A 23,459-nucleotide genomic window follows, 5' to 3' on the forward strand; every position below is an offset into this window, starting at 1 on the left:
CCCACACAAATTCCTGCTCATGCTGCAGGAAGGAAAGCTTAAGATATGACCAAGTAATAGGCTCCAGAAACCCAAAGGTGCAACAAGGCAGGCTGCAAAGAGCTCRAGGGACATATTTTCCCAAAATGTAATAATGAGGAAGACTTGGAAGTTACTTAGTAGGTCCTGAGCCAGAACTCTTTGTTGCACTGTAAGAATCGGAGGCTGCCTTGAGAAGGACTGTTAATAACAAGAGATTATTGAGCAAATTTGTGAAATAAAYGGTAGGAAATGACAAAATGTGAAGTTTTTTTGAAGAGGCTGAAGCATGATACAGGTGTTTGAAACACAGAAGTTCTCAAAGTGCCAACCATGTACAAACATGATGCTTTTTTTCTACCACTGTGACATGTTTCTAATTTTTGTGARAAAATGTATTGGTTTGCAACCAATATGTATTTTAGTAACATATTTATTAACATTTTATTATTAACATTTAGTAACATATTTATTAGTGCTCTTTAAAAAAGCATATACAGAATTAMACTATGATCAGGTATTTAAACCCTGCTATCCTACAGTGATTTGAACTATTCCCTAAGAAACATGCCAGAGCTGATCTCAAGTAGGATGGATTTAGTCCCAGCTTCCAGCAGTTCTATCCAGTGGCTGAAGCTGTCTCTTTTATGAAATCCATGTCACTACATGACCATCTGTCACCTCTTTCAAACTCCTAAAACGTAGTTCAGTTCCTGTCCTACTGTCCAGTTCCTGTCCTTCAACGTAAACCTGAGCTTTTCACAGGCCCTCATATGAGTCAGGCTTCAGAACCTCCTTTAGAAGGGCCCTCCAGAGATCCATGGAACAAGCTCCTGCTGCAAGCAGGTCCTGTTGGAGCTGGTTCTACAGAGACTTCAGCTGTCCGGTTTGGAGCAGCACCAAGGATGGGGACTGCCCAGCCTCTCTTGGCCATTGTTCCCTTTGACCACCCTCATGGTGGAGATTCTTTTCATCCTTAAACCCTCACGCTGTCCCAAGGGTTCTCTTGGTGGCTGGAGACCACCAAGTACCAGAGATGAATGGAGAGCCTGGGATGTAGGTGAGGATGGAGCTCTGTGTCCTGTGCAGCAGCCCAGGGCGCTCTCCTCGTGGGCTCCGCCTTAGGAGTGGGACCAGGAGGATTGGGAGCAGGAGCAGGATCGGGACCGGGACACGCCGGGGCTGGCGGTCCCTGCACTGAGCGCGCCAAAAGCGACCCGAGGGGCGGAGCTTCTGAAGCTCTGCGGCCCCGCCTCCTTCTGGTCCCGCCTTCTCCCCGCCCTCTTTCTCGCCCCACCCCCATATTCGCCCCGCCCCAGCGCCGACGGCGGCGGGGTCCTCGGCTCCGTTTTAGCTGCCCCGAGCACCGCCTGAGCCGCCGGTTAGCAGCGCCTCGTTCCCTTCCTCGCGCCCCGCTCCCGGCGGCCCCATTCCGGTGCCCCGGTACCCTTTTCGGCCGCCGTTACCTTTCCCCTTCCCACGGCGCAGCGTCCTCCCCAGCACGGAGGCATAGTCGTCCGCGGTGATGCCTGTGCGCGTGGAGGAGGGGTCCTGCGTGCAGGCGCGGTCACGTGGGGGTGCCGGCCGGCGGCAGCAGCGGTTGGAGCGGCCGTTGGCGCGGCCGTTAGAGCGGCCGTTGGCGCGGCCGGGGCAGGCGCCCGCCCGCCGCCGCCATGGGCAGTGAGTACGGAGCCACGGCGGCGCTGTGCTCCCCACTCTTCCCGTCTTAGCCTCCCTGCCTCGGTCCCCGTCGCTGCCGGGCCGCTCCGCGCGGGCCCGAGGCGGCCGGTGCTGCGCGGGGTTCGCGGGTGCATGAAGTGTCAAAGCGGCCGGTGCTGCGCGGGGTTCGCGGGTGCATGAAGTGTCAATGCGGCCGGGCGGGTACCGGGGATAACAGTAAAACCGGCCTTTCTCACACAAATTCTCGTTATGTCGGTCTGCAGAGCAGCCAAGGCATTTTTAAGAGACCACGCAGTGATTTCTGGGGGTGCCGGGATTAACCTGCAAGTGCTGCCGCCAAAAACCGCTAGATTTGGGGATTTATTTCTCTCTCTCTCTCTCTCTCCCCCTCTCTCTCTCTCTTTTCTTTTCTTTCTTTTTTTTTTTTTTTAATAGAGGAATTTTTAAAGGAGAGCTTGTGGGAGGGATGTATCAGAAGCTGAATAAATGCCACACAGCTCTGTTCAGTGTAATTGCTGCAGTGATTTCTGCTGTGATTTCTGATTTTTCTTTATTTGAGAGATGTAGTTTTTCTGGTGAAATGAAAGGTGTCAGTCTCCATGCGGGTACGCTCTGATGTCAGCGAGCTTTGCTTCTGCATTTAACTAGCACAGAATAATACTAGGTCGCTTATTTTTAGATGGAATAGAATTTAGTTCCCTCTGGAGATATGAGCAGTGCTGCTCCTTGTCTGAAATAGTGCTAAACCAGCCATCCCTGGGTGGGAGAAAAAGAGGGATGAATAACTGTCTGACACACTTTTGGCCTGTTTTGATCTGAAGGTGTCAATTTTCAAGTGTTGAATTGAGTATTAATGAAATAGAATTCACTTACCGGGTCCTTTTATATTCACTTTTAATTTTTTCGTTTATGAAATTAAGTAAAATTTTAAGGTGTTTTTATGAGTGTATGTAAATATGTATAAGTTTATTAATACATTCTCTTTTTTTAACAGTTAAATTTTTAGAAGTTATTAAACCATTCTGTGCGGTTTTACCAGAAATCCAGAAACCAGAAAGGAAGGTGAGCATCACATCCTCTTACTTCTTTTGCTTCACTGTTAAGAAAACGTTGGGGCATTTGAGTCCAAGCTCCACTATAAATATAGTATAATATAGAAATATATTTTTTGAAGGGAAGGGCAGAGGAATCTACCCTATCATAAAAAAAAAAATATGATGAATTTCTTACTCTGCTAAGAGAGCTCTGGTAAGTTGTTCTGGTGGTTAATTATAACTTCTTTTTTTTTCCAAAGTATCATTTTTTTAGGCTAAATTTATTTCATTTCAGCTTCCTGTGTTTGCCTCTGTTTTTATATTTTCAAACAAAATTTTCAAGCTTTTTTCTTTCCTGGTGGATACAACTATTTTCAATGACTTTCAATGACTGGAGGCAATTCTGCTCTTTGAGCAGAAGCTCAAACCTATTCCTTTGAAAAGACTTTTRCTGTAATTTAAGAACCACAAATTTGGTTCTTTCTTTCCTGCATAGGATTTTTTTTTGCTCCCATAGCTGTATGTCTCTGTGGTGAAGTTGGAAGGTAGCCTGTGACATAACTCAGGTAACTTGCTGTTTGCCTCCTGTGTGATCACTTTGTTCTGAACTCAGTSAGCAACTTCATTTAAAGCTCTTGTGTCTACTCCTTTAGCCTGAGGACCTCCTCACAGTCCTCTCAGCATTTCCTAGATCAAAATTAATTTTGTAGAGTGGGGTGATAGCTGCACTRTCAGAAATGTTTTTATTTCTAAATCTAAAGCTTAAGAAGACTCAAGCAAGCACGTATCACTAAGCACAAGTCACCTAGGTTACAAAGGTGATAATTAGAGTGACAGACATACCTAACAATTGCCATCATGATTAGTATGAAATTCCGTAAATGCTAAATACTGATCTTTGTTGCTAAAACAGAGTGCATAGCTGAGAGCATGACACCATTGCTTCTCTTGAAGAAAGTCTTCTTACAACGATGAGGCCATCTGGAAGCCAGGAATGGCTGCAGAGATGCTCATACCTGTAACCATAGTTGAGTACAGTAGATTGAGAGGAAAAGATGCAGCAAGTCTATTTATTATTCCTCTTTGGGCCTAATATTTAAGAAAACAGGGATTTATTCCTTGGTTCTTTGCCCCATCTGTCTTTCCTTGTTGCCTTCCAGCATCTTTTCCTCTTAGGACAGGTCTTCAAATAAACAATTTCAGTCAGACAAAGCCATCTTGACAGCAGGAACTTTAAAAGTCATCTTGACAGCAGGAACTTCCAAAGCCAACCACTGTTTGCTGCGATTAGTGTGCATGTGACTTGTGCAGCAGGTACCTCTGTCTCTTCAGCTGTTGATATTTTTGTTCCTGTAATTTTCAAGGCCAGTTGTGGATTTTCTCTTTGTTTCTTCCTCTTCAATTTGTCGGAGAGGAAGAGAAATTTGGGCTTTGTCCTCCATCAGTGGAGGAAGGATGCCAAAGAGGTGCTGAAATTCCTGTACTTGTGCCTTGGATTGTTTTGTTTTTCACTATCATGTCATTGACTGCTGGCTATCAGCCTTGTAGAAGTCTGAGATGAAAACATGCTTGGGAACAGAAGAGCCCTTTGACCATTTTCAAGGATGTTGCTTGGATGTAGCCTGCCGAGTGACCTAGCCCATTCCATATAACCTGTCCTCTCTATTAGCTATTGTTTTCTTGCAGACTGTCATTGGTAGCCATCATTAGTAATGGTTTTATTAAGCTAGTTAAGGTTAAGATGAGGAAAAAAATCAAAATAAGAAAAAAAAATCTACAAACTTCTGTTGATTATTGAATGAAGATATGTTTCAGGTGGACTCTCACCTAAAGCTTTTTATTTTTCTGACATTAAGGAGTATTAGTCTTGTATTTTGGTCACATTCATTGACAGAAGCAGTTGTTACTTTTTGCAGTTGATAGTTTGGGTTCATATTTGTTTTCTGTGAAGGACTTCCCTAAGAAGTGGAACAGATATTCAGAACAGTAAGAAGATGGGGCTTAAGTTGCTTGATTTTCACAAGTTATGAGGAAAAAATGTTGAAGAAATGAAATGCCCAACTAGATCTGAACAGCCAATGGAATGCCCTGTTGTTGTGCTTCTTACTTGAATCTTAATTCCCATTTTCTGTTTTGCTGTTCCTGGTATATAGCTTCAGGGACTGTTGCTTGTGAATGAAAAGTGATTGGGGTGATACTGAATTTCTCTAGTGCTTCTATTTGCTGTAGTTACAGAGAGAAACAGAGGGACTGTAGAGCCTAGGAGAGTGATACCTCAAAAGCTCAGTCTATCTGTTGTGCTGCAGTTAATTTTATAGCATTTTATTAAGCTTTTTTGTATTTAAAAGTCTCTACTTGCTCACTGAATACTGCAGATTTCATTTGGTAAAGTGGGTTAGTACTGTAAAATCTAAGGTAGTGTTTGGATTTCTTTGCTACTGTTGTTACTTTACTTGGTGCTGTGAGTATTTTTATCATTTGGCCTCTTTTGAAAGAATGAGGTTACATCAGTTAATACATTAACCTACAGGGATATTTTGCTTCTAAATAGATGCTTTTAATTATAAAGATGCAAACTGTTTCTTTTCTTGGGCTATCTTAAGCAGTTGCATTTGTTCATATCATAGAATCATAGAATGCTTAAGGTTGGAAGGGACCTCRGAGGTCATCTAGTCCAACCCCCCTGCTCACGCAGGGTCACCTAGAGCACATGGCACAGGGCTGTGTCCAAGCAGGCTATAAAGATCTCCAGAGAAGGAGACTCCACAAGCTCTCTGGGCAGCCTGTTCCAGGGCTCTGTCGCCCTCACTGTCAAGAAGTGTTTTCTTAAGTTYCTGTGGAACTTTTGGTGCCTCAGTTTGTGGCCATTTCCTCTAGTCCTATTGCTGGCCACCACTGAAAAGAGGCCGGCCCCCTCCTCCTCACTGCCTCCCTTGAGGTACTTACAGACACTGGTCAGGTCCCCCCTCAGCCTCCTCTTCTCCAGGCTGAACAGRCCCAGCTCTCTCAGCCTTTGCTCATATGGCAGATGTTTCAGGCCCCTGATCATCCTCACTGACCTGTGCTGGAGTCTCTCCAGCAGCTCTACATCCCTCTTGTCCTGGGGAGCCCAGAATTGGACACAGTACTCCAGATGTGGCCTTACCAGGGCTGTGTATAGCGGGACGATCACCTCTCTTGACCTGCTTGTCAGTATCTTGTCATTTGAAGGTGTTCAGGACCTATGGAATGAGGTACTAATCTCTTGTTGCTTCTCTGCAGGCAGATTCAGTGACTGCAGTCAGAAGCTGTTTGTCTTACATGTTAGTTCATGTCACATTTTAGTAACCACTGTGCTCTTGGCTATAGTGAACACACTTTTCCCAGTGTATGGGATAATCCTGAGGAGGAGAGGTRCAAACTTGGGCATAATTCTGCATCTGAGCTCTCTTGGTCTCTTCAAGTGTGTTTTTATTTGTCTTGGGCTTAGAATAATCTCTTGATTAGAAGTTACACTTCTGTTCTTGAACCTGTCTGAGCTCTTCTGGCCCTGAGATTCTCTTCCATATATAGTAACTGATGATCATTGATTTCATATCTTTCATAAGCAAAATGTAATTCACGTAGTTAGAAGTATTTTGAAAGAAATAAAATCCTAAGATTACTTTGTGATCTGTGTCCATTCACATTACATTGAATTTAAGCTTCCTCTTAACTTCATTCTAGGTGTTCCAGATAACTGTTCAAAACTCCYGATTCTTCTGCCTCTTTTACCACTTGCCTTCACTGCAGTTAAATSTCTTTCAAAACTTGAGAATACTTTAATCTAGTAACTTCCAACATTACAAAATATTGCCTTACAATCTCTTGAAACCAAGAGCTGGAATCACGGAAAATAACTTTTTTTTTAAATTAATCTTTCAAATTTATTCAATCCTGCTGTTGTTTTTCAGTAAATATCCACTTTATTAGATTATTGTTACTAAAATATGTTTTAAATGTTAGGTGCACAGTTATATCACCCTTACATTTTTGTTGGCTATACAGAAGCCCTATGAGGGTGTCTATATAAGGTCTGAAAATCCTATTAAAATAGTTTCTAATGAGAAATTATRGTTATGATTTAATACATTGGGTTTCTGGTTTAATACATTGACCTTTACTTTTGAATGATGTAATGTTTAATACTAATGTGGTAGTAGAGTGAAAACTATGTAGATATAATGGAAATATTAATTAATCTCTACCTTCTGGTCCTTAGATCCAGTTCCGAGAGAAGGTACTATGGACAGCTATCACACTCTTCATTTTCTTAGTATGCTGCCAGGTAGGTTCTGGTGTTTTTTGTGTGTTACAGAAAGGATATGTTCTGAGCATATAAAATATCCTCTATGTGTAGAAATAGTCCTCAGGAGTATGAGGAACCCTTGTTTTATGTTGAACTAACATTTTCAGTTACACAGCATTAGCAGCAACAAGTTTAAAAATGAAATAGAGGTGAGTGTTCTTACTTGGTTCCTCTTCAACAAACTTGTGTGTTGTAAAGGTTACAGAAGGATGTTTTTCTTCTGAAGAATTTAAGTTGACATTGAGAACTTGGCTTTGTGAAAGTACTGCAATTATGTTAGCTAAAACATTAAGATACAGAACTTTGTAAATGTTTCCATAATCTTTATTACTCACAGTTGCAAGAGTTCCTAGAACCTGTAGGTTAATTAATTTTGCATTAATAATTTGCATTAAAATAAATGCTTAGGACCATTAAAAAATAATACTTTCTGTTGTCTTAAGAATACTTTGTTACTCTTTATTTTACTTCTGTAAAACTCAATTGCTACAAAGATCATGGTGAAATAAGTAACAGTATATTGCATAAAGATTTTAGAGTCTTAATGAAATGTGGTAGCTAACCTATTTATTTTATGCCTTTTTTAAGGGAATTATATTATGTGCTTTGAATCCCCTTTGTGTAAAGATTTCTGCTTTTATTTTTTTTTTTTTTTGTAGAAAAATCTTAAGGTTCCACAGTTTAGACTGTGAGTCATACCACAGTTAATGGAGTAGAAAAGACGTTGTCAATGTGTCTGCTAATGTATATTCTGTTTAATTAAAAAGGAAAAAAGTTGGAATAAATTGTCTTAAACAGTATAGCAGTTGAGTCATTACAGGTTATGGTTCTTGTATTAAGGCAAGCTCTCTTTGTATATATGCTTAATATATGTTGTGTGCTTGAACAGATACCTTTGTTTGGAATCATGTCATCAGACTCTGCAGATCCTTTYTACTGGATGCGAGTCATCCTTGCGTCAAACAGAGGTGAGTAGATCAGTTYTTTCTTCTCTGTATCATGTGAGCATAAACAAGCTGGAAAAAAAATGTTGGCTGTTAAATTGATTTTGAAGTATTAAATGTCATACACCTAGATGTGTCATGGAAACACTTTGTAAAGTGCTTGACACAGATGCACTGCTTTGTATTTATAAATGACTGATACTTGAGGAATACTTTACCTTAGAAACAAGGTTTCCTTTGACATGTAAATGAGATTAATTTTGATCATCACCTTTGGGACTGATTGTGTTTCAAGCTGTCAAGCTTTTCTGRTTAATATGTGGGGTGTTGTCTTCTTCTCACAGCAAGTAACAAACTGCGCTATGAGAGCCTTGACCAGCAAACACCTCTGCAAGTTCATTCTGCCTTACAATATTTTGCCAGTGTTATGGGTGAGGTCAAACTAACTTATTTTAAAATAGGCATCTGGCCTCAAACCAAATGTATAAAAACTTTTGTGCTAATGCTAGAAGTCTAAAAATAAGTTGGATGACCTACCATGCATGAGTTTAAATGAGAACGTTGACCTCATCCCTGTCTTAGAAAATTAGCTGGAAGCAAGAAAATTGCTGGCAGCCTCTAATGTGAAGGTAAAAGTTATTTAGGAATGGCAGAGTGGGTCATGCTGTGAAAGATAATATATTCAGGTAAATAATTTAGTTATTTCAAACTTTATTGCAGAATTTGTATATAAAATGTTGTGTCTCAAACTAAATTTTGTGTCACAGACTATCCATTATAGTCTGTCCATGCTATCTATTATGCAACCAGAGTGGGGATAGTGAAAGTGGGCAAGAATAGACTAGAAAGACTGTAAAGACAAAATGGGGGAGTGGGAAAGTTAACTTACACCTAAATGAACTTGGTAGATGTCATTACAGCATGTGAAATAAAGAGCAATGTTTTTGATATTTTCTTGCTTGTTAGAAAAATAAAAGTTTTCTACGGAGAGAGCATATTTGTTTTGGTACTGAGCAGTATGTGGGAACTAAGATGCAAGTCTGAAAGGACCAGAATATGACCATGACTTTAACATTTTCATGTTATATTATTGTAAGAAAAAGGAAAAAAAAAAAAAAGACAAAAAAATCCCCAATCTTTTAAAGAAGCTCAAAACTTGAAATGTAAAAGAAAATAAAAAGACTTCAGACAGAAAGGGAGGTGCTTAACACTACTGAACTTAGTCCAGGTTATTTATCAAAGACTCTTTAGGAAATTTAACTATTGTGGGATAAGAGGGAAGACCTGCTAATGGATTAAGAATGTTGAAAGGATACAAAGAAATGTCTGTATAAATCCATAGGGTGCCACAAATTGAATATTGCATGCAGTTCTAACCCACCATCCCACGAAGGACATAGTGGATCTAGGAAACACTCAGGAAAAGACAACAGGGCAAATCTAAGGTAGGAGTTAATGTATAGAGAGAGATGCTAAATAAATAAGGTTTCTTCATCATATAATGTGTTATGTCCCAAATGTCTTTGAAATCTKAAATCTCTGTGGGGAAAATACAATGAATAGGGAATGGATAATCAATAACAAGGAAGGGGCAGCCAATGTGATCATTAAGGAKCAGATCTAACACAGAATATTTGCAGAAGTCACAAGATGCAACTTCCGAGTAAATTGTCAAGATATTGGGAAAAGAGTGATACTTTTCCCAAAGAAGGGGCCCTGTTCACAGATGGACTGTGAGGATACATGAGTTTCTAGTCTGATAAACTATGAATATCCATTTTCTACTTTTTCTGCAGTCTGTAGGGCCAAGTACTTTTTTATTAATAATTTTGCTGATAATTTTATGGTAGGTCACAGATATTTTACAAGTAAGAACAGAGTTATGCTTAAGGGCAGAGCTTTCAAAATAATTGTGAGCTGATTCTCATCTTAATCTTCCTGGTGGGTATTACAATTTATTWTGTATTTTTATGAAGTTATTTCACTTTAGTACTCATGCAAAAGATGGTTAAAAAGTAATTTGATTTGGCTTAATATAATATTAAACCTTTAAAATATATCTTCTGACACAAGCTTTTTTTTCCTTTAAATTTAAAGTTACAGCATAGGAAATGTTGGAAAAAAATGATCGCTTGCTAGTTTAGCTTCTTAGTTAGAAATCTTGAAAATCTAAATGAAAGGATTGCAAAGTCTCAGATTTTTTTCTGTAATTTTCTGAAGGATGAACTAAATTTCAGAAATTATCTCTTTTTTTTGTAGCGCCGTTGCACTAGAAAGATCAGATGGGGAAATATTTCTGTATTAAGGTGGGAAAGTATTTTATTCAGGATAAAATATTGGCTTTTCCTGGTTTTAATTGTTTTGAGTAGATTCAGTTCAGAACTGCAGGAGAGAGCAGCCCTTGAATAAAATGTAACTGGGAATATATCTGAATTATAGTATTTGGTAAAAGTGCTGTTTTTGTAGGTGTGGCAGTCTGAGAATACACACAAAAAGAATTCTCCACAGGTTAAATATTTTGGGGGGGGGGRRAATGCAGATTTTTTTGTACATGAGCACATAGTGCAGAATTGGTGTTTTATAAAGTTGTACTTCCCTAATTAGATTTTATACCACTGAAAAGTTATCTAGAGCATCTTAGTAGTTAATGACGTGCATTTCTTTTTTAGTTATAAAGGGTTGGTTTATTCCTATTCCTGAACTCCTGTGCTTTTAAGTAGAGGCAGTGGTTGTGAGAGTGGCACATCAACTATTGTGGATCTGCAACATCTTTCCTGTGGTCGTCACAACTGACCTTTTTGAAAATGTGATGGTCACAATTGAAATGAGGACAGTAGGGAACCAAAGAGAAGGCTTTTTCCAGTGAAAGATTCCTTGATATTTGTCAAACAACCAGCAACGGGCATCAAACTTTAGTGATAGCAGTTTCACAAAATTAGTTAAAGTGAAAGATTGTATATTTCTCATGGTGCCTCAAAATTGGAGGTTTTAACACAGTACTCTGTGTGAGGGTTTTCTTTTTTTTTTTTTTTTTTTTTTTAATTGCCTGTATTTTAATATATATGTTTGAAGCTTTAGGAGAAATATTCTCTGTAGGTTCAGAAACCTTTCAACAGGCTTCATATCCTCTGTATGTAATCCCCTAGGAGAGATTCTTGAACTGCAGCTGTGTTAATTTTTCTTCCTGTTCAGGTACATTGATGGAGTTGGGTATTTCACCAATTGTGACATCTGGGTTGATAATGCAGCTACTGGCTGGAGCAAAAATCATCGAAGTTGGTGATACTCCAAAAGACAGAGCCCTGTTCAATGGAGCCCAGAAACGTAAGCACTGTCTGCTTAAAATTAATAAGCATTTATTACTTTAGCAGGCTGCTTTCCCAAGAATAAAAGTACTAGGTGTGAAATTAGCAGATGAACTTGGAAGGTATTTTTAAAGGATTTGCTTTCTCTCTTTTGTTTTAGTGTTCGGGATGATTATTACCATTGGGCAAGCCATTGTGTATGTTATGACTGGAATGTATGGAGACCCTGCTGAAATGGGTGCTGGAATTTGTCTTCTTATTATAATTCAGGTTTGTAATGAGCTATTTTGTGGGTAACTAGAATAGGTTAGCTACAGTATAACTAGTGGGGAAAAATATCTTTTCATGTCTAGTTGGCTTTTATTTATCTGCTTATTTTTCATACCATAAAGCATTGTCCTTTCTATGTATTCATAAATGTATATGAGAAATTCTGAATCTTCCATAAGGGAGGAGAAAGCTGAGATAGTGAATATCACAAGTATTTCAAATAGGAGTGGTTGTTTGATTCCAAATTCAAGAAGAGACTGCAGATGCAGTTTTGAGACATTATCCTGTAGGGCAAAACAGTAAATGCATCAACTGAAGCATTTTTTTTGGGGGGGGCGGGGGGAAGCCTTTCTGAGTAAACTGTTTGTTAGCTTCAACACTAAAGACACAAAAATTATTGCAAGGTGAGATGTGGCCATGTGTGCATGAGGTTAAAAATACTCTTTAATAACACTTAGATTAAAAGCTGAATGATGAATGTTTCCAATATGATGAAAACACTGAAGCAGGGAATTAATTCTTCCTTTATTCTTGTCTCTGCTCAGTTTTGTTTCTTTTCCCGCAGCTGTTTGTTGCTGGTTTGATTGTGCTGCTCTTAGACGAGTTGCTGCAGAAAGGTTACGGTTTGGGATCTGGGATTTCCCTCTTTATTGCTACCAATATCTGTGAAACCATCGTCTGGAAGGCTTTTAGTCCCACCACCATTAACACTGGCAGAGGTACTTGTGCCATTGCAATAAATTACAACGTGTTTCAGTGGGCATAAGCTACATATAAAATTATCTGTTATTATCACTTATCAAAAAGGTGTTTTAATGTGTGGCAAGTCTTAAAATGAGTTGCCTAACACTGAAGGTGAAAATGATGTCGAACAATAAAATAACTGCCTGAAGATTAATCCACATTTCCTTCTGGTTTTAATTGCAGTGGAGCAATATCCCCTTTATTGAAGATCTTGCCAATTGCTCCTTATTTTCGCATAATTTAGAGATAGAAAAAAAAATTAGGTTCTGTTTGTTTAGAAGAGTTATGATCCAGCTACTGTCTGTGGCTACAGGATACTTTTAAACTTAGTGCTTCCAAATTACTCTAGGCCTGTTTGATATGTTGGATGGGGGCATCCTTTGACAATATCTGGTTATTTTGAGCCAGTGGACATATGAAATTAAAATTCAGGATGTATCTGCATCAAAAACTTGTGGTTTAAACTAGTAGTTTAATGTATATATTTGAAATGCTACCCTTGTTTTTTGCTTTAATTTTCATAGATGATTTCTAGCACGTTTGTTTATTGTGCTTTATTTCTCTTCTGTGGGACTTTTCTTATTATTTTTTTCCCCATGCCCCCAGAAGATAGTAGAAAAGGAGTATATTTTTTTCTATGTGAGGATTCTAGTTTTCTTTATCAGAAATAATGCTTGATAGATGATTCTATATTCTACAAACTAAATGCTTAATTCTACAAAAAAAAGAAACACCTGGGTTGTGATACAGTTGTTATAATGGCATTTGTCATATTCTATCTGATTACATGTGTTTGTAATTTTTAAAGCAGTAGATTAAAGACGGATCTTTAAATTAGAAAAAAAAAAAAAAAAAAAAAAAAGAATTATTTCTTCTTTTTGGAAGTCTTAATTTTTTTTTTTTACTTCTGTTGCCATCTGCAGGGACGGAGTTTGAGGGCGCCGTGATTGCCTTGTTCCACCTCCTGGCCACACGAACTGACAAAGTCCGCGCCTTGCGGGAAGCCTTTTACCGGCAGAACTTGCCCAACCTCATGAATCTGATTGCCACAGTGTTTGTGTTTGCTGTAGTTATATATTTCCAGGTAAAGTGAAAAATTCCTCATAGGGCTGWAATCGCTTGTGAAGAAGCGCAAGGGCTCTAGACGCTGCATTCATTGAGCAAGAAACTGTTGCCAAAGTGGAACTCGAATAACTGACGTATCTTAGTTTTGAGTAGGGAACTTTCTTCACTCATTTTTTCCCTTTCAGTACTGTGATTTTGGTAACATAACTCTGTGACAGTACAGCTGCTAAATTTTATAGCCGGAAGGATTTCCACTCAAGTAGTGATATAGTCTCACAAAAGCCTTCTGTTAAGTGATACACCTACTACGGGGCTGTTGTTATCAAACACACTGGAGTCCCAAAATCTGGTTTTATTGTACAAATAGTATACTTAATATAGTTAAAAGAACGTTTCCAGACAGAACTAGAGAAACTTGCTGCTTTGGGGGTTGCATGATGCAGACTTGTTCTAGAAAACAACGGTGCAAGTAATGCCCAAATCTTTTTCCTATTTTTTCTTTAAATATTCAACCCTCTGTTTTTAAATTTGAGTATATATTAAAAACAAACACTAAAGGAGATCTTATGGTGATTCTTATTATTTAAGCTGTTGGGACCAAGCGCTGGCAAAAAATCAGAATTCTGTTATTTTAAATGAGGCTTTTTTTGGACCTACTCAGAGAGAAATCTAACCCACAAAAGACTTGCATAAAAGTTGGGTCATAAAAGGCCAGGCTTACAAATACCAAAATCTTTTGATATTAGCTAGTTAGAAACCATTAAAAGTTTTTAGCAAGCCCTATGCCACAAAGTAGGTGTATTTTAGAGGAAAGTAACCAAGCTGATGAGAGATGACGTTTATGTAGGAAGAATGTTGCTTACAACCAAGCAGTAATACTAAGAAACTTGAAAATGTGATGCTGACTGTAGCAGAAGGCATTTGACCTTGCACTATTTATTTATCTACCAAAAAAAAAAAAAAAAAAAAAAAAAAAAAAAAAAAGTCTTCAGGAATAGCTCTTAAGCCTTTTATTTTAAAAATGCCTTTTATTTTAGAAACACCTTTTATTTTAGAATAGAGAACCTTTTATTTTAGAAATAAAGTGTGCGTTTGTGTTCTTCCCCGTAGGGATTTCGTGTGGATTTACCTATCAAATCTGCACGCTATCGAGGACAATACAGTAGCTACCCTATCAAGCTCTTCTACACCTCCAACATTCCCATCATCCTGCAGTCTGCCTTAGTTTCAAACCTCTAYGTTATTTCCCAGATGTTGTCTGTGCGTTTTAGTGGCAACTTCTTGGTCAACTTACTAGGACAGTGGGCAGTAAGTATTTTACTATTTTTTTAATAAATATGTAATCTATATACAACTTGGTTGTAAAACATTTATATTTAACCAATAGAAAGCTGAAATAATTTTTAAGACTTGTATGTAGATGCTCTTTTTAAACACTGCAGAGGAATCCTATCCTCTTTAAATGTAGAATAGGAATGTGAGGTCTGTGAGAAACAATAATTGCCTCTTTCTTCCTCCTTCACAGGACGTCAGTGGTGGTGGCCCTGCTCGGTCTTATCCTGTTGGTGGCCTCTGCTACTATTTGTCCCCCCCTGAATCCATGGGTGCAATATTTGAGGATCCTGTCCATGTAATAGTTTATATAATTTTTATGTTGGGATCCTGTGCATTCTTCTCAAAAACTTGGATTGAGGTGTCCGGATCATCAGCAAAAGATGTAGGTGTTTTGGTGCATGTGCCTAATTACTATGTTTTCAGATGTTGCCTCTTGCTTAGAACTGATGAGTTTCTGACTGATCACGGTTATTACTCTGACTAAATATCAGCTCATTATGAAGCACTGCGGCGGTTTCATAAAATTCTCTTTCYGCAGGTTGCCAAGCAACTCAAAGAGCAACAAATGGTGATGAGAGGCCACAGGGACACCTCGATGGTTCACGAGCTTAACAGGTAAAATAAAACCCCACGTGGCTTCCAGCAGTGCTGCTGTACGGGTGGTTAAGAGTTGGGCTGGGGAGGTGTCAGCTAGAGCAGATACTCTACAAAATTGGAGCCTTGTTTCCAGTGCAAATCTCAAGATTTTTTCTTGTCCAACTGCTCTCTTTCCTGGTAGGATGAGAGAGGTTTATGATGTTTATAGCAGTAACTAAGAGATTATCCTGCAGTGTTTTTTGTTTAAGCRGAAATTTGGAATGGATCTCTTCGATGTCTGAAAAAGGAAGGTAGCTGGAGTTAATGTACTTAATTTACTATTACTGAACCAAAAAGATGCTAAAATAGTGGTATTCTCTGCAATGTATAAAGTCTGCAGAGCTGTATGGAAAGTTAGATTTGATCCCTGTATTGATGTAACATTTCAGTGTTAGAGCAGTTGTTCTAGGTTCTCTGGAGGTTATTTACCATGTGTAAATACAAAATCAWTATGCAATTAATTAAAAATTGCAAGTGTTTAATGATCCCCATAGCTTTTCTAGCAGTGAAGATTTATTTTAGTTTCTACTCTGTGTACATAGAGTTTAGAAGATCATAAGAGTTTATAGCCGAGTTGCAGCTATTCTCTAAACATTCAGGTTGTATTTTGGGGTRTTTTTGCTGGTATTTCAAGGCCCTTGGGTGCAGAGGAATGATGCTGAATACGTTTTTTTGCAGATACATCCCCACAGCAGCTGCGTTCGGTGGCTTGTGCATCGGCGCCCTCTCAGTATTAGCAGACTTCCTCGGTGCCATCGGCTCGGGCACCGGCATCCTGCTCGCGGTCACCATCATCTACCAGTATTTTGAAATCTTTGTAAAAGAACAGGCTGAAGTCGGAGGMGTAGGGGCACTATTTTTCTAGATGTCCCAGTATTTCATGGTTTGTGTGAAAGGGAAAGTACTTTGACAACATGCATCATTTAGTCCAATAATGCTGTTTTCTTTTTACTTGTTTTCAAGTGCTACGTGCCCCATTATTGTAATGGGCATTGAGCAATGCCTGTGAGCAGCATCAGTACCGGCTGCCTTAAGAATCAAGTTTACATCATCTTGTTTAAGTAAATCTAGTGTTGCCTGTAATGCTGGAAACCAATTCATCTACCTTGCTGTTCAGACACTACCGTGAGATGGGAAGATGTATCAGTTCTTGGTAAACAATTTTGCACACAGCCTTGAGGTGTTAAATTTATTTCCCAGTTCTTAGTAGAAAAAAAAAAAAAAATCTGGACTCAGATTGCCCCATGGCAGTATCCCTGACACGATTCATTTGTAGCCTGTTATTTTACATTTTTTTTTTTTAATACACTTTTTAAACTGGCATTTCCCCCATCATTGAACTCCTTGGCACTTCTTCACGGTGCCTCCACCTGGGCACCTTTCTCTTGGCTCTGAGGGAAGGACAAGCAAAAGGTTTCACCCCAGACTGATACTCCTGTCACCTGCAAGCTGGTTGTGTCCTGGGTTGCTGCCCTGCAGGGCCCGGGGCACTTGAGCTTCTCACCCTGGGCTCTCCCCGGTCCTGGGGGCTTTCGCTTTCCCACAAAGCGCTTGTGATAACCGTGCCACCCCGACGTCGTGTCCACGTTGCTTCCGTGCTTGTGAGGGACGAGGGCGGCCTCCCGGAGCGCCGCTCGGAGAAGGGAGCGCGGTGGGAACGTGCGGTTCCTGCTGCCCACTTATTTCTGTTGCCGCGGTTTACAGTGGCAATGTAACAAGTGTAAACATTAGACAATAAACTTATTTAATTAAGCTCTTTGCTGTGTCTCATTGGGGCAAGATGGGATTGCTGGGTAGCTTCCAATTAACATGCTGTCTTAATGAAGTAGGAAAAGGGAACCTTCCCCACCAGTCTCTCCTTTTTCTTTCTAGAAGGTAGTGCTGAGARGCTTTGGCAGCCCCAGTAAGAAAATCTCAACTTTTCTCCTTTAAAATARTTACACTTTCTGCTTAGCTGTGAGCAAAGGCTTCTCTTTGATTTTGCATTTTCATCTTTTCTCATATTTAAGTTGAAAGGAACCTTGTGTTATTTATGAAGGTAGAATCTACTTAATTTCCAGGATAGGAAAACCTTGCTAATTCTGCTGCTCATCCAGTTTATTTCAGCAGCAGGACTTCGTTACCAGCACGGGCTGATGATGACTCTCAGCTATGACTCTTTAAGCTGTGGTGGTTGTTCACAARTTTTGTGTATTGGCACAGCTACTTCTGCTGCCTTTTCTGGCAAATTACCTAGAGGTGATGAGGCTAAAAGAAAGTGCAATTCCATACAGTGGATTTAGAACAGACAGAGGGGAACCTTATGCAGCTGTTGCTGCTCCCATTGCAGACAATCACATGTGGTTGTTTAAGCTGCTTGTGCATGAGGACTATAGGRATACCTGCATTCAGGTTAGTGTTAAGTAGATAACACTTAGTGTGAGGAAGAAGGCATAAAACACCAAATACAGTCACTATACTTACAGGTCAGGATATAAATTTTAGTGAGAAAGGAAAACATTTTGGAAATTAAACAGAATTTTTATTATGATTTTGTCAAGGCTTGATAGACTGAGCAGTGAGAAATATTTTGTCTGTTACATAATTCCAGATAAAAACATCAGAATTATTCCTACAAACCCTAATTTTGACTCTGCAAAAGGACCTCTCTTCCACCAGAAGCTGCACCTCTAGAGCCAGTGGAGCAGTTTCAACCACGTGTCTCAGGGTGCAGCACTAGAACTTCATAAAAGGCACCTGGAGGGGTTTTTCTGTTGCACGTTTCAGGGCCAGCGCGTAAGTATAAACCCTGGCATCGACTGCAATGTGCTCCTCTGCTACTAGTTCTGCCAAAGAAAAAAGAGTGCTGTTGTTAATTGCATCAATGTAATTAAATCCATTACTAAAGTGAAGATACCCAGCATTCTAAAAAGCAAGTTTTTTTGGTTTTTTGTTTTTTTTTTTTAACATTTTTAACAGTTGCTATTGGGGRAGGGGAGGCCATTGAAGAGCTGTGGGAAGGAAGTGAAGGGTTTCTTAAAGCTGATGGGTGCATTTAATGTGGCAGAGAGCTCTTACCATCAATTCTTTGCAGCAGGTCATTCTTTGGAAGTGAGATAACTTCCACAAATTCTAGGAGAGGAGAGAAAGAAAAGACTTTTTTTCTCCTTCTTCATATACCTTTAATGTAAGGAAAGTCTAGTTCAGCCTTATCCCTGTCAGCTTAGAGGAGGGAACACTGCAAGTGTGCTTATCCTCATCCAAAATCTCTTAAGTATTCAGATATCATAATTAGGATGATTAAATGGGGGGCAGGGAAGGGAAGCTGACCAGCAGTCACTTAAAACAGCTTTGGCAGAAAGAAAAGGGAAAAGAGTCAGGAAAAACCCACTGCAGCTAACAAGGTGTGGAGGATGACAGACTTTCTAAACAGTGTCTCTAGAAGTGGATAACATGGTAAAATGGAGTTTTGTCCTGCTTAACTGGTACCATAAGGGATTTTGAATATATTTGACTGAAGACCAGAATGGCCCCATATTTAACCTTAAGGGTTTGTTCCTGATGCTCTCGATGAATTTATGTTTTCCAACATTTGTCCAGGGAGTAAGTTTGCCCACAACCTGCACGAGTTGTCTCTGGGGCTTGGTGTGCAGCTGTTGTGGATTTAATGTACTGAGATTCTGCTGCTATAGCTGCTATAGGGGCTGCTTCGTGAGGTGGTAAAGCCCAAAAGGGATTTTCATGTCTAGGCCAAAGCCCCTGTACTGTGCATTTGGTTTGTAATTAGCCCTAACTAAAAACAATGTTTAAAGGGACACATTTTCTGAGTAAAACCTGCTCCAGGAAGAGCGTGCTTGACCTTACTGTCACTGGGAGCACAGTAACATGAGTAACATACCTCCATCATCTGTAAATAGAAAGAATAAGTCAGTCAAGGCCTTACAAACACACAGGAGTTTACAACTAAAAGCATAAAAGCAACTTGATACTGACTGAGTGAAACCAGCTACTTCCAGGGTCCAGCCACAGCTAAGACTAAGTTTACAAGAACGTGCAGCTAAGACTAAGATCTAAGTTCACAGGAATTTGTGGCCCTCATTGACATTTGGCACCCACACTTCTGATGGTGAACATGCCCCCGGCTGACAGCATCTAGGTCCCACTTTGTTTAGTCTAGAAACATGGTTCTGCTTATCTAAGACTGCAGGATATTTTCTAGGGCATGAATTGAACCCTCTACATCAGTATGGATGCAAGAGGAGGAGGGGGTGGCAGGGTTAGTTCCATTTAATCCATTGGTCAGTTAGTTTTTTCTCAGAATTTCTACATAAATGGGACAGGGCTCACCAAGTTTTTGCTTAGGTCTTATATTCCTAGCATCGTCTCCGTTAATGGTGACAGTCACGATGTGTGTTGTGCTGTCAGACAAACCTGGGTCCAAGCAGAGTGCTGCAAACAAGCAAAAGAATAGGTTAATTTTTCAAATTTTTGCCATTTTATCAAAAACTTCCACCCAGCTACATGTGATTGAACATATATCTGACGTAAGTTTGCGCTGCAGCAGTTTGTATATGTTCTGAAAACTGAGGCTGCTATAACTTTAATCTCTTCTGCAGGTTCCTTTTAAGATAGGTGTTTCCAGCACTTAAGTAGACTTTTCCCTCCATTTCCGACAGCGTCCCTCCTTTCTTGCCCTACTTCAAAAATAAATGGTAGCTTGTAAATTAAGCTGTAAACTAAGTTTTCCCTATAGAATTYCTTGGGCAGCAATACTGAAGCCTGATCCTGCCCTCCCCTGTTTCCATATCTCAGCTCCCAGCACAGTTAGTTGTATCCTGCAACCACGAGCCAAGTTTAACTGATAAGTGACATTTACTTGAAATCATGTCGAAGTTGATTTATTTTTTCCCCCTTCTCACAAGTTTTATTTAAGATCCTAGCTCTGCCTTCGTTTTGTGTTACACGGGAAGCACTAGATGAATAGCAATCATGCTCCAGTTTCCTCTAATTTTGTTCTCCCTGTTTTTTCCACTGGACAACCTGAGTCCTGTTATCTTCTTGAAGCTGAATTGAGGACTATCTCCTACCCTGAGACTGCAGCAGGCAATTGCTGCTTTCTCCCTTAGACCTTTTCACTAAAAAAGCTTAATCTGTGCTGAGATTTGTGTAGAGGATCTTAACTAAGAGCAAACTTGCCCCCTACAGACTTTGCACTGTTACTTTAGCCCTGCGTGTGTAACAGGTTCAGCAACTGAGCAAGTCCCACTGACACAGCCCTGGCCTTTTACTCTGCTAACCTGCAGGGTCACGTTATTTCCTTGCATTTAATCTCCACCAAACACAGACTGAGCTTTGAATGGGAAATCAAAAGAAAAAGAAAGGCAAAGACCTGGAGTACATTCAACAACTTCCCCTATGTACCCAGTTTCTTCCTCCAGCTCTCGCAAGGCAGCACTTTCCGCAGTCTCATTTTCCTCCATGAGGCCTGGGAGACAAGTATTATATGAAAACATGTTAAAGGCCAGCACTTAAATACCCATTCTGAAATGTAACCCAGCTTCATAAATGAGGTAAAACATCCTCGATAYTTTTACCAAGGGAAAAACTTGGGCATTAGGAAGGATTCCAAAGAAGCCAAACTCCTTGGCTCTCGTGGAGAGGAGCGAAGGGATAAGAGCGACTGTTCTTCCAGACTACTGTGCAAAACCTCTCCAATCTGCTAAAATGAACCRTGTTTATTTTGCTTTCTTCATTAGCAAATAGTCCTGTTTCTGAACCACACTCTGAGCTACAGAGACCCCCAATAACTTCTGATAGCAGCAACCACATCAAGATTGTCCTTCCAACCACACTTAAACTCAACTACCAGCTTTGTGTGTCTCATCTCAGTGTCTCTGTTACTCACCCGCAGGAAATTCCAAGCAATAGCCACTAATTGGAGGCCTGAACTGTTTCACTAGGACAACACAGTCGTAGTGGAGAGTCCTCTGCAGCACAGCGATCACTGCGACACCTACCAGCAAGGGGAAAAGACACAACTGCATCTGATCTATAGGATTTAAGTTCAACAGGAAAGGAAGGTTTATTGCTAGCTCTGGAAAGGAACCTGAAGATTGTAAAACTGAATATTAACATGACAAACATGTGGATGTCTGCCCCAGAATGCTGAATGGTGAATTTAAGCTCTTTACGTGATGCACAGTGAGCTACAAAAGCCTAAAATGGGTCCTTCCAAATSAAACACAAATCCCAGCGCTCCGGAGAGGGATGTACCAAGCAAAGTATGACAGCAGATCCAGGCCTCACACCCTGTGACCTGCCCTGCTGCAGGGCACCTCTTAGAAAGGGCTCCATGGCTCCAAAATTCATACAGAAATCTTGAGAAAATASTTGCTCCAGTGAGGTTCTGAATCCTGAGCTTTTAAGGCAGCTTTTTATTAAAACACTTTTCAGTTTCCAAGCAGCAAGCCCTGCTGGACTCTGTGTTCTGCCTTCTTCATTTTTATACATGTCAGGTCTGAGTCTGCAGCACGTTATGGGTGTTTGACAAAACTCAACAACATTATAAGAATTTTCACAAGAGGAAAAATAATGCAAATAAACAAGCAAAAAACAAGAACCCCAGTGCCTTACCATCCGCTGAAACACCCTGCTTCTTGTTTGCACGCTTTACAGTTTCCCAAGTTCTGTTCAGCAAGGAGCAAAGGCAAAATTGACACATTAAAGCAGCTCTATACAACATTTCGTTTGTCAAAGTCTGCTTCTACCTTTGCTACGTTCATTTAAAAGCAAAATATACTATCATACATAAGTGAGCAGCTGCCCTCAGGCAACTCCTGTTCCATTTCAGCACTTTTAAATGTTTGCAGTGTGATTTTGTTTTACCTACTCAAAGGAGGGAGCTTGAAAATATATAACTACTRTTTAAAATTACTAAGGAAAAGAGAAGGACCAAAATGATCATCACAGAGGCAGCCAGTCTTATAAAAGCAATAGTGGAAAAGTGCAAGACAGTTATATAAATAGTTATAAGGTGCAAAATAAAGTTATATATCGCATATATTGCATATTTTCACTATTTGCACAGCTGGGGCATATTGCAGCAGCACCCTTGTAAAGAACTGAAAGTGTGAGGTAAACCTAGGGCCAATGTGCCCAAGAGGAATAAGGGGCCATATCTAATCCCATCCTATCCCATGCTAGAATAAGAGTTTTCTTTTCTCTGAAAAGCATGAACTATAATGGAATTGCATAAAGTCTGAATCTTGTGCTGAGCAATGGATTTGCAGCACTCATAGGCTCCAGCTTGTGGCTGCTCCATAAAACATTGCAGGACTGAAATGTCAGAGAGGTAATCACCTGGTTTTGCCAAAGGCATCAATGTAAGTTGTTTCTTCAAGTCTCAACCATTTTTTTTCAACAATTACCTAAAAAAAAAAAAAAAAAAAAAAAAGTTAAATAAACTACAAGATTAATCCCAAAGAGATGGAGCAGGGTGAGGGGAGAAGAAAACTTTGAAAAATCTTTTGAAAGCAAAATCTCAGCATCAGAATGTCTGCAGAAACCAGTAATAATGTTCCTTTAGTCTTTAGGAAGGAGCATTTATTCCAAATTTTTGAACAGAAAATAATCCCAATGACTTTAACAAGACATTTATAACCGACTTGGGCATTGGTTTTATGTACAAAGAAGTCTTAGCCCTCCTCTTTTTAGAATGAGTTTGCAAAACTCAAGTTTTACGTGAAAAAGAAATAGAGAAATGGGTTAAACCTGACCTCTACACTGCTCTTGTTAGGAAAACCTCTTTTCTGACCCATGTGCGTTTCTGACACATGCATTTCCCCTGCAGGGCTTCCCCAGCTTTTATGCAAATCCTTACCAAGGCAGACACTGGATATCAGCCTACAGATTATTTCATTTAGTGTAACTTGTATTTTAGGCTAAATGAATAAAATAGCCTTGGCTATTGGACATAGGGAAACATGAGACTTGTCCCTGGCATTATGGATCGAGCTGATAACAGGTTTGGCCACAGAAAATGTAATTAATATGATGACAAAATGGTTTGCTGTCATTGCTTAATGACAAAAACAAAGGATGCAAAAGCAAGGAAAAGGGCCCC

The 23,459-nt window shown here is 39.8% G+C and overlaps 2 protein-coding genes across 6 annotated transcripts in view; one reads left to right on the forward strand and one right to left on the reverse strand.

Moving 5' to 3' along the window:
- Positions 1-1,686: 1,686 nt before the first annotated feature.
- On the forward strand, positions 1,687-16,848 carry SEC61A2 (Sec61 translocon alpha 2 subunit). Of its 2 annotated transcripts, XM_026033282.1 has the most exons (12): positions 1,687-1,698; positions 2,693-2,760; positions 6,973-7,038; positions 7,949-8,027; positions 11,196-11,327; positions 11,469-11,578; positions 12,144-12,297; positions 13,246-13,406; positions 14,498-14,695; positions 14,913-15,104; positions 15,261-15,337; positions 16,037-16,848. In XM_026033282.1, the coding sequence occupies exons 1-12, from the start codon at positions 1,692-1,694 to the stop codon at positions 16,221-16,223; spliced, it is 1,431 nt and encodes a 476-aa protein (XP_025889067.1). In that variant the 5' UTR covers positions 1,687-1,691; the 3' UTR covers positions 16,224-16,848. The 2 variants fall into 2 exon arrangements, with proteins under 2 accessions (XP_025889067.1, XP_025889068.1); XM_026033283.1 differs by lacking the exons at positions 1,687-1,698; positions 2,693-2,760; positions 6,973-7,038 and adding an exon at positions 9,346-9,448 and having other exon boundaries at positions 7,990-8,027.
- Positions 16,849-17,944: 1,096 nt separating this feature from the next.
- Positions 17,945-23,459, reverse strand: part of NUDT5 (nudix hydrolase 5) — an 8,868-nt gene continuing 3,353 nt past the window's right edge. For 3 of the 4 annotated variants that reach the window (XM_026033293.1, XM_026033292.1, XM_026033290.1), the window contains 8 exons: positions 22,697-22,764; positions 21,971-22,023; positions 21,243-21,350; positions 20,727-20,822; positions 19,685-19,786; positions 19,236-19,244; positions 18,416-18,469; positions 17,945-18,183 (listed from right to left, as the gene is read on the reverse strand). In XM_026033293.1, the coding sequence (XP_025889078.1) occupies positions 18,074-18,183; positions 18,416-18,469; positions 19,236-19,244; positions 19,685-19,786; positions 20,727-20,822; positions 21,243-21,350; positions 21,971-22,023; positions 22,697-22,764 (600 nt within the window). In that variant the 3' untranslated portion in view covers positions 17,945-18,073. The remainder of the gene's footprint in view (positions 18,184-18,415; positions 18,470-19,235; positions 19,245-19,684; positions 19,787-20,726; positions 20,823-21,242; positions 21,351-21,970; positions 22,024-22,696; positions 22,765-23,459) is intronic. The other variant, XM_026033291.1, reaches the window with a different exon arrangement.

This window comes from Nothoprocta perdicaria, unplaced genomic scaffold, assembly GCF_003342845.1.
Source record: "Nothoprocta perdicaria isolate Ctin4 unplaced genomic scaffold, notPer1 scaffold_127, whole genome shotgun sequence".
Classification (NCBI taxonomy): Eukaryota; Metazoa; Chordata; class Aves; order Tinamiformes; family Tinamidae; genus Nothoprocta; species Nothoprocta perdicaria.